Source organism: Podarcis vaucheri (genome assembly GCF_965113315.1).
Source record: "Podarcis vaucheri genome assembly, chromosome: 7".
NCBI lineage: Eukaryota > Metazoa > Chordata > Lepidosauria > Squamata > Lacertidae > Podarcis > Podarcis vaucheri.
The window spans coordinates 40787794-40798253 of record NC_138765.1 but is presented as its reverse complement, the minus strand read 5'-3'; the positions used below and the strand labels follow the sequence as shown (position 1 = coordinate 40798253).

Here is a 10460-nt window from a genome sequence, read left to right as displayed (position 1 = left end):
TCCGAGGCCGCACAGGGGCAGCCAATCGGTGCAAAGTATTGCCCTTTTGCTCCCATCAACCTTTGCGTCGCGGCCCACTTTTCGCGTGAGGCTTAGAAGCCGCTGCCGCTCCCTCCGCTGGCATGTCGGTGGTTTTCGTGCCGGAGAAACTCCGAGGCAAGGCGGAGGTGAACCAAGAGACGTTGCAACGGGTGAGCGAAAGGGACGGGCGCCATAGAGAGAGCGGAGGGGAGCGTCGCTCACGCAGCCCTGTTTTTAACTCCCATACGCCGCCATAGGAAAGGCAAGAACATCGGGAGGAGTCAGAGCGCCGCTCTACCTTTCCGCTCTCTCTGGTTTTCTGGCCAGGTTCTTTGTATTGGGTTAGTTAGCCGATTAGAACCGGAAGTGTCTTTGCCATTTCATTCCCCGCCTCTTGCAGGCTGCGTGAAGATGGTCCGGGCTGCTTAAAAGCTGAGAGGGTGACGTCAGTGACTCTGGTCAAGGAACGCCCACTCTGATCCGCCTGCGCATTAGGAAGGGCAGTGCACTCTGTACATTCTCAGGGTTGGCCGAAATCAGTGGCGCTGCGCAGTTCGGCTCCTTCACTCTCCTCGGTCATGATTGCTTAGCGAGAGGCCATAACCAAGTACAATAAAAAGCGGTACACTGCCAGAAAGATGACTAAAACAAATGAATAGCATAGTCTGCGAGAATATCCTATACCTTTTGCAGTAATAGTAAACTCTTAACGCTACCAAAAAGAAAACTCACCCTTTAATATTTAAGTCTGTAAGTTGACGACTGAAGTTGACATTCTTTTAGTACCGGATATTCTTCACCCACCACTTTAATAATCTGAAATCAGGGGTCATCAGTAGGACACCTGTGGGCACCATGGTGCTCTTAAAATTGTTCCCTGGTGCCTTTGAAGCCTCTGATCACCCACCCACACACTGCCTCCTTGATCGTGAGATGGTAGTGCACAGTCTATAAAGCATCCTCACAATTATCCAGTGTAATTGTTTAGTAGTAGTTCTTGAACAAGTTCCTGTAATATGCAGTTGATCCAGTGCTGTTGTGACTTTCAGCTGCTTGAAGAAAATGACCAGCTTATTCGATGTATTGTGGAATATCAGAATAAAGGAAGAGCTGAAGAATGTGTGCAGTAAGTAAATTCAATCTAAGAGTCGCCTATTATGCATTTTTCAGGACTTCATTTTTGTATTTGCTTGATTAAAGCAAACAATCAAGTAATTGTTTAGAGAGCTTGCGTGTCTCATTGCGAGACGTGGGTTTGAATAAATCTCATTGGTCCTGAGCAAATTTACAGGGGAGGTGAAGGAGAATTGAAATCAGGCACATTGTTGCTGAAATAAATGCAATTGGTCTGTAAAACACAACCAGACTGTGCAGGGCATTAATGAAAATCTTGTTTATTTTGCTGACTTTAATGTGGGAGGTAATAGCTTACAGATGTACCGACCCTTCTTCTTGGCAGCCCTAGACTTCTGAAAGGCCATTGTTTTATTTTTAATTTCTTTTCTAATAATCCCTAACATTTCCCCCTTTTGCTGCCACTGCACAAGCTTGACGATTTTATAGAGCTGTGTACCACAACAGCAAGATCTTCCCTGGTTAGACACTGCTAGTTCAGACTTCATCAGTGTGAATGTAAAGTTAGAATGATGTGCTCCAGTGTGCATCATTGCCCACTCATCTATGCCTTTACAGGAATTAAGTGATCATTAAACATCATTAAACATGGGCAGTGTTCTTGAAGCTACCAACATGAGTTTGACCAAACTGTGGGAGGCAGTGGAAGACAGGAGTGTCTGGCGTGCTCTGGTCCATGGGGTCACGAAGAGTCGGACACGACTAAACGACTAAACAACAACAAAACATTGACTTAATTAGTATTTTTAAAAAAAACAACAACATTTCCTTCAATTTAAAAATAAAATGCTATCAGGAACAGGGGAAAGAAGCTAAGAGGGTTCAAAAATATTATTGGCTTCATATTAATTAACAACTCTTGCCTTCCCCCTCCTTTCTCAAGTATGAAGTGAGCAAAATAGAGACCTAAATCCTACTGTCACTTATATGCTGGCTGCCAGAGCTATTCTGTTATTTCAGTTGCCCTAAGGAATCTCATTCTTCTGTTTCTCTGTTACAGACACCAGCACACACTGCACAGAAACCTGATTTATTTAGCTACTATAGCGGATGCATCTCCCTCTCCAAATGCAGGGAAGACTGTTGCAGACTGATACTGTGCTTCTTGGCACACTTGTGAATCCTTGAAGGAAATGGGGAGTGAATCTGGAAGATCCATTAGTCCCCTCCTCTTTAAAGGAGAGGAATAAATCCAGCACCTGATGGAAAGCCAGCTGAATTGTGCTTCTTAACAGAACACATTCCTGCCTTCATTTCATCCTCTTTGCCATCAACTAGTAAATGCCATTTGCTTTACCCCCACCTTGGGTGCAAAAGGAAAAATGACATAGTGCACTGCATATTCCTTCAGCTACAATGTCACTGCTTAAAAGGTCAAGGTTGATGGGTATTATTATCAACATTTGCCATTGCCTCAGAGCATCAGTTCTCCAGGTGACATTACATTCTAGCCCAGTGACCCATGAAGGAGGTTGGTAAAGAAGGGGTACTTAACATTTTACATTAAAATCTTATTCCGGATATGGTGAAAAGAGCAAGAGATTATAACAATGTGGTGGTGTATGCAGTTACCTGTTAGTGCTTGGAAGAGAGAATTGTCACATGCCTCCTTTTGCCTCTTATTTGTATGGAATTAAACATTATCACCCGTAAAGGGCACTGCTAAGCTTTGATTACTTTAATGTGTATTCCTTTTCTGTAGTAAAATCCATATTGATCCTGATACATAAATGCAGTAGAGGAAAAAATAAAGATATTTCAACTGGCTCTGTTGAACCACTTAATATTTTCAGATCAATCCATATCTCCATAGTTCTCAGTGTGCTTTTATGAAATATTTTCTTCCCCTCCTGGACTGCTAAGGTTCTAGCAATGTTTTAAATGTTTCTTGCTAGTACTTACTGAAAGATTCTAGGCAGTAAACTGAGGTTTTCCCCCCATGGATTCTTAGGGGAAGGATAGCTGGTTTTGTAGCTTAGCTTGAGTTGTTTTCCCCAGCCAATGCCCTCCAGATGTTTTGGACTAAAACTCAGTGGCTCCAGACAATATAGCTGTGCTATCCAGGGTTCATGGGAGTTGAAGATCAAACTGTCTGAAAGGCTGCAGGTTGGGTAAGATTGCCTCAGTAATAACACTTTATGAATGAGTGATGAAAGAGCACCACAGCTGCTTTGGAATGCAGACGAGCTGGTGCATTGCTGTTTTTCCACTTAGAATCATAGAATTGTAGAGTTGGAAGGGACCTCAAGGGTCATCAAGTCCAACCCCCTGTAATGCAGGAATCTCAACTAAAGCATCCCTGACAGATGGTCATCCAACCTCTGCTTAAAAACATCCAAGGAAGGAAAGCCCACAACCTCCCGACGGAATCTATTCCACTGTCAAAACAGCTCTAACCGTCAGAAACACCCAGAGTTTGCTTGCTCACTTTATAGCTCCCTTTTATTATTGCTTAAAACAACCGTATTTTTCGTCCCATAGGTCGCACCTAGCTTTTTTTGGGGGGAAATAAAGGAAATTTTTTCCCCTTTATTTCCCCCCCCCCAAACCAGGTCAGGGAAACCAAACCAGGTCGAGGAACAGCGGGATGGCGGCGCTGCGCCTCCTTGCTGTCCCCCGAGCTTGTGGGGCTGGCCGATGTCTGGCGGGTGGGGCGCTCTGCTTCAGGGCGCCCCTCGCCCCGGGCGGCAGGCTGCTATCCGCAGCATGGGGAGCCCTGCGGGAAACTCCCGCAGGGCTCCAACACACTGCGGATGTCTGTCCGGCGTGAGGGGCGCTCTGCTTCAGGACGCCCCTTGCGCCCAGCGGCAGGCTGCTATCCGCAGTGTGGGGAGCCCTGCGGGGAACTCCCGCAGGGCTGCCTAGGCTGCGGATGTGTTCCCGAAGCGCCGGGCGTTCTGCTTTCAGCGCGCCCGGTGCTCTGGGAAGCAGGCTGCTATCCACAGCCTAGACAGCCCTGCGGGAACTCCCGCAGGGCTGCCTAGGCTGCGGATGTGTTCTGAAGCGCTGGGCACTCTGCTTTCAGCGCGCCTGGCGCTCCAGGAAGCAGGCTGCTATCCGCAGCCTAGACATCCCTGCGGGAACTCCCGCAGGGCTGCCTAGGCTGCGGATGTGTTCCTGAAGCCTGGAGAGCAAGAGGGGTCGGTGCGCACCGACCCCTCTCGCTCTCCAAGCTTCAGCGAAAGCCTGCATTCGCCCCATAGGACGCACCCAGATTTCCCCTTCATTTTTGGAGGGGAAAAATTGCGTCCTATAGGGCGAAAAATACGGTACTTTCTTTGCTTGGTATGCCCCAGCTATCTCCCCTGACTAGGCAAAGTAGCTGCTGCCAGAGCACACTTAATTGTAAAGGAGGACTGTTGGCGTGGGGGATTTCTCTCCTTTTAAAAAAAACAAACCTAAAGCTATACAATGTAAAAGGAACATAGTGAGCTGATGTGAAGTAGTAACAGCAGCTTGTTCTATCACTGAAGCTAGTGGTGCAAAGCCTCTCCTACTACATTTACACTGCTGGTGGAATGGACCTCCGCCCCCCTGGACCAGGAGTAGTATAAAATGGGAGCTCTCCCCCAACTAAAAGTTTCTAAGTTATGTTTCCAGTCTATGGTAAGAAATGACAGCATATTGATACAAAGGGGTTTCATGTTAGAAATTGTTTTTACTCCCAACTTACAATGAAGGCCACTACACAATACACTCGAGCCAGAGGCAAAGCATCTGTTAATCCTCTCCGAGATGAACGGAGGCATTCTCTAGCCTCTACCACTGGCCTCGGGGCCCTGGGAGGCTGTCCATGGCAGCTGTGCAGTTCTTTGCAGCTGTAGGATACAGCCATACAACAGCTGCATCTAGAATGAATGCACTCTTCAGCAATTCCATATCATTTGGTATCCTGCAAGTGGAGCAGATCCAGGTATTGTAACTTAAAACATACATTTTCAATGTTCTTTCTAACTTTAAACATTACTTTCTGGAACTGCTGCTAAATTCACATCAATTGCACCTGGTAATACAGTGAGGTACCCCAGGCAGAATGCTGTATTGTAGCTGGGCAATCAGACCTGTTCTTAAGCAGAGTGAGGCAAGAAGATGACTAGTACCTGACTAGTTAAGGCAGTGGGATCAAAGAACATTCTGCCATTTTGAATCATGAATTTTCTAATAATTTTCTAATAATAAAACCAAGACTATTTGTCGCAAGTTTGTTAAGTCTGTTAAATTTGGATGAGGACAAGGGCAGAAAGATGGTGGAAAGCGAAGACTTAAGTGTACAGAATAGTTGGTGAGGTACTGCTTACATGCTTACATGGTATGGAACTTAAGTGCTATAGATACCCACATACTTAAGTGAAACATCAGTGCAAGATGCTACACAGGACAGGTTGGATAGGTTTTGAGGATATAGAGTGCCCATATCGAGCCTTGAATGAGGCAGTGAGACCTTGATGTGTCAATAGGAGTTCTAGATACTCATCAATGCTGGTCAAAAATTTCCTTTCTGAAGCAGACACTTATTCTTCCTGCTCCAGGTCTGACATCTGAAAAAGCTTTGCCACACTATTTATAGACAGCTGTTCTTGCAATCATCTATATTTTTGTCCCTCACCACTTGTGCTGTTGCATTATGGGACCAGCTATAGTTCTGGTACCAAGCACACTAGTTACTAATGCCATCCTATCAGTCCCAACCAGCCCATGTGAGGTGGCTGGAATTGAGAGTTCTAAACTAAAACATCTGGATGAGACAGGCTGGGCGAGACCTATAGACAATATACACAATGTCTGCTAGGTAGTAAAGCTTGGGTTAGGAATCCAGATACATTTCCATTCAGAAAAGGTGTCCACATAGCATGTGTTTAATATCCTACACTCGGTAGTATTAAGACTGTAAGTCAGGCATGGCCAAACTTTGGCCCTCCAGATTTTTTGGGACTACAGTTCCCATCATCCCTGACCACTGGTCTTGTTAGCTCCCAAAATATATGGAGGGCCAAGTTTGGTCATGCCTGCTGTAAGCATACAGAATGCTAGGGACTGAAGCTGGCTTGGCCTAGGTACCATGCCTAAGGGGCTAGCTCAACAAAGAAAATGGATTTGGGGATGTTGTATGTGAGGTTTCTAATGACCTTTGCAAATGATCCCACATCAGTTCTACACCCACATCAGAGCAGGAGCTACGGGACTTTTCATGTGGTTTTGTGAATACATGCTCCTTGCCTATGACTTCATACTTGGTGAGTTAACACTGAGTCACCTGAATGAAAATCACTGGTATCAAAGTTACACTATGATAGCAGGCTGGATCCCACATGCTTGTGAGAAATTCAAGCAAGTACTTAATCCTTAATGGCACAGGGAAGGGAGAAATCAGTTGCGTGTCAACCAGAGGGAACTTCACAAATGCAGCAATGTTTTAAGGCACAAGAGCCTCATTTTTGTAAATAAGTAAAAGAATGAGGGATCAAAGTGAGATAATATAACAGTCTTTATGAGGGGATTCCCCCCCCCATCTAGACAGTGTTCTCTATCATGCTGTCTTGGCAGTAGTGGGAAAAGAGCTGGAGAGCACTCTGTTCCTGCCCTGGAGGCATCTAGGAGCAAGGTATTTGTTTCCGTGCTGCAAGGCTCTTCTAAGCTCCAGAGCAGCCTTCTGCAGCCTGGTGTGTTCCAGCCATTTGGGTCTCCAAGTCCCATAGGCCCGAGCCAACACAGCCAATAGGAAGGGATGTTGGAAGCTGTAGTCACCAGGTTGAGGAAGACTATACAAGTGTTGGGTATTAGTACTGAATCAAAGGGTTGTTGCCTGCTTTTGCAAGGCCAGGATTCAACAGTTCCTTGCAAGGGGCCTGCCTCTGTCCAATAAGACTTTGGACTTTCTTTCCCTACCACCACACACACAAGACCCTCATATACCAACCACGATCCAGCTGCATCTAGAGCGAATGTGCCATCTTTCCAGTAATTCCACAATCATGCCTTATCCTCAAAGTGGGACAAACCTTGGGGTATTTCAGCTCAGAGCACGTATCTATTTGTGTGAATGTTGTAATTTGGGGGCTAGCAAGGAAAGCTCCACTGAAATTAACTTGCAGCTTAGTGGTGCTCATTATCTTCAGCAGAAACCTTATTTTAACAAGATATAACCTACTATTAAAGGTATATCTTTAATAAAGCAAATAAGGTTATTTTTACTTACAGGAGCTTTAAAATTAAAATACAAAATGTACAATTCCAGTTCCAAAGCATTAGCTATTCACAGAAGTACTGCAATAAGGGTAAGTTAACTAAGCACCAAACCCCATGCACTTGGCAGTGTGAAACATCACATGGCAACATTTGGTTGCCAAGTGCAAACAACTTGGGAAAATTACCAGTGTTCAGCATAATTGGAAGCAGAGGATGATGTAGCACCTACTAGACAGAAACTGACACACCTGTATTTCCACAATTCACTCCAATTTTAGAAACTGCCAGTGCTTGTATTTACCACTCAAATATGCAACTGCAGTTTAGATGCTCTGTAGGGAACGTCAATGCAACAAACATCTGTACTTTGACCTGAAATCATTGTGGCATACAACTGCAATAGATTGTAGGGTCCAATATAAGTTTTCAATGGTGTACTCCAGGAAACTAAAAAAACAAAACAAAAAAAACCCCACTTGTTAAATTCACCAACATTTTTAGCAGAAGGTACAAAACATTAACAATTTACAGACAGAAGCCACACTGATTGTGCAAAGCACATGACTAAAGTTATGCACAGCAAACAACTCTGTAAACATGGTAAGGGTGGGTTTTGAGGAAACATGGTGACAATATCATAAATACAGGCAACATTGGCATCTTCAACCAGCACAAATAGTAACATTCTGGGCCTGCCAAGATGGCCCATCACCACACAAGCAGAAGGCGGGGGAGGGGTTCCTCGACTCTGCCCACCCCAACGTTTAGTGTTGTGTATTTTATTTATATATATTTATATATAATTTGGTATCTTTAATATACACATGTACTTCGTTTGTAGAAAATGGGAACTTAAATGTGCTTTTATCTTCATCAAAAAACTATATGCATTTATAACTAATAACCCATTTTACTTGTCAATGTATTAGAATGATATGACTTAAGAAAATATAAAAATAATATTAATACTGTCAAAAACCTTTATACCAGAAAATATTGTGGTTTATAATTACTCTTTCAAAGATGAAATATGAAAATTTAAATAGGTTTTTATAAAGACTTCTCTCACCTCAATTAATATACAATGGGATAACTATACATATTTACCTTTTTTTTCAATTTAAGCACCAGTCATTCCCCCAGATCCACTTTGGTTGGAAGGTTATTTCCTAATTCCACAGGTTCATTTATTTAATGGCACATATTGACTGAAAGTAGTAACTTTAATCGTTAGCACTACAAAAAAATAGTGTTTTTAAGTTCTCTCTCTTCTGAGCCAGCTCATGTTTTTACACACTAAGTCTAGCATTGAAATAAGACTTTAAATATTTGCAAGTAGTCTTAACTAGTCTTTCATACATTTAAGGAGCACTGTATGGATAATGCCTTTGGCCAAATGTAAAAGTATCAAATTGTGTATTCTAATGTAGTGTCAGCCACAGATGAATACAATCCACCCCAAACTACTTTATGGATCTTGAGCTCAGGTTACAGGTGGATTGTGCCCATTAAGTTATGTCACAAGTTACCTGGGCTGAAGTGGTTCCAGCTATTTTTGCATGAAGCAAATAACTGGAAAAAGCTTTTTGCAGTTGTCTGTGCACCACTGTTGTGACCAGGAGCTTGTGTGGCACGTTAACAACTGATGCATTAAAAAAGCTACAGCAGCTGATGTCACCGGAGTGAAGACTTTTTACCTTGTCAATTAGAAATCTAAAGAAAAGGAGTGTTGAGCAAAACTGCTAGATTTGCTTAAAAATGTACTCAAATTTGTTTTAGCAAGAAATGGTAACTATAAATCTATATGAAAAAATAGCTATAAAATACAGTGTTTTCTGTGGTAATAATGTAGCAGTTTGTTAGCAGGGTAGTCCATATACGCTTTGAAAGCATCACAGTTTAGGGCTGTTGTGTGTACATGTAACACCTTGGCACCATTTGCTCAGCACTCTACAGAGAGAGAGAGAATCACCACTAGAAGCTGTCACTCCACAGAACCACCAGAAGAGACAGCCACCACCGCACAACTGTAAAACAAAGCAAATGTTTGTCACATCAAAGACTTTGGTCCTCTGCGGCATTTCTTGCTAGAAAAAGCCGTCAGTACTGATGCATGTAAGATGGCCTGCGTTCGTGCTTGACTGGAAAAGGTTTAAAGCCCTTATTCATCGGTTTGTGCTGAGATGGCGGCGGCGGCGATTGCTGCTGCTGCTGCTGCTGCGCATAGGCAAAAGTGGAGGAAATCCCTGTTGATGTTGTGCAATCGTTGGCTGTGGACCAAACGGGTGACTGCAGGATCTGCATGGTGTCATTCCACTGGCTGGCAGGGCTACTCATCTGGTACAAAGACATGTTTTGACTGGGCAGTGTGTGCTGCCAAGGAGCTTTTGGAGGCCAGGTTTTGGTTTTGTTGTCCTGCAAGAGACCAATGACAACATCTGAGCTTCCTTCCTGCACATCCACTGCCAGGAACCATTTCTGGCCCTGCTGCAAATGTTCCTTAGTATACCACTTTCTTCCAAACAAGTGGATGACAGTCACACATAAACATTATCAGAGTGCAAGGTAACCTGTCCCACTGATGACTTGAACTCCTGGGGCATCTCCAGAAATCTTGCCCACTGGAGCAGTTTAACTCTGTCCCATGTAAACCACTACATCCTGGACCAACAGCACACATAAGGGGCCCACTCATAGCCCCACCTCCAGTGCCTTCCCTAGAGAGCACTAAAGCCACAGAATCTAGGAAGAGGAAGAGCCAATATTCTTGTCTTTTACAAATGGGAGGGGAGCAATGAAGAAGAAACTCTCCCATAGTTCTTTCTCCTACCCTGGTTAGAACTTGGACTGTTATTGCAGTTAGTGCCACCTCTTTGCCATTTCTGCAACACTCCAAAAGCACTCCCTTGGGAAGGAGGAAGAGCCACCCAGCCATGTTGCTCGGCAGCCTGTTGGGGTCAAAGCCCTCCTACATCAATACCACATCAATCACACAGAGCAATACCATTCACCTGGGAGGTTCTCCCAGCAGCCCAATATATTATCTGGCTTTCAGAGAAGGGGAGGGGGAAATGCATCTCTAATGGATCTACACCCCCTAAGATCAAAGTAAAAGTGAA

General features: G+C 44.1%; 2 protein-coding genes and 1 long non-coding RNA gene across 3 annotated transcripts in view; 2 read left to right on the top strand and 1 right to left on the bottom strand.

Annotated features, from left to right (window-relative positions):
- Nucleotides 1-32: 32 nt before the first annotated feature.
- On the top strand, nt 33-2922 carry SS18L2 (SS18 like 2). Its single transcript, XM_082229574.1, has 3 exons — nt 33-191; nt 1071-1147; nt 2156-2922. Exons 1-3 carry the CDS (start codon nt 123-125, stop codon nt 2247-2249), a joined length of 240 nt encoding a protein of 79 aa, XP_082085700.1. The 5' UTR covers nt 33-122; the 3' UTR covers nt 2250-2922.
- A 3717-nt stretch (nt 2923-6639) lies between these two features.
- LOC309538204 lies at nt 6640-7802 on the top strand. The gene is made up of 2 exons (XR_014222124.1): nt 6640-6757; nt 6950-7802. It is a non-coding gene; the product is annotated as an uncharacterized lncRNA (long non-coding RNA).
- Nucleotides 7301-10460, bottom strand: part of GARRE1 (granule associated Rac and RHOG effector 1) — a 57436-nt gene continuing 54276 nt past the window's right edge. The window contains exon 14 of the mRNA XM_082233453.1: nt 7301-9756. Within this exon, the coding sequence (XP_082089579.1) occupies nt 9442-9756 (315 nt within the window). The 3' untranslated portion in view covers nt 7301-9441. The remainder of the gene's footprint in view (nt 9757-10460) is intronic.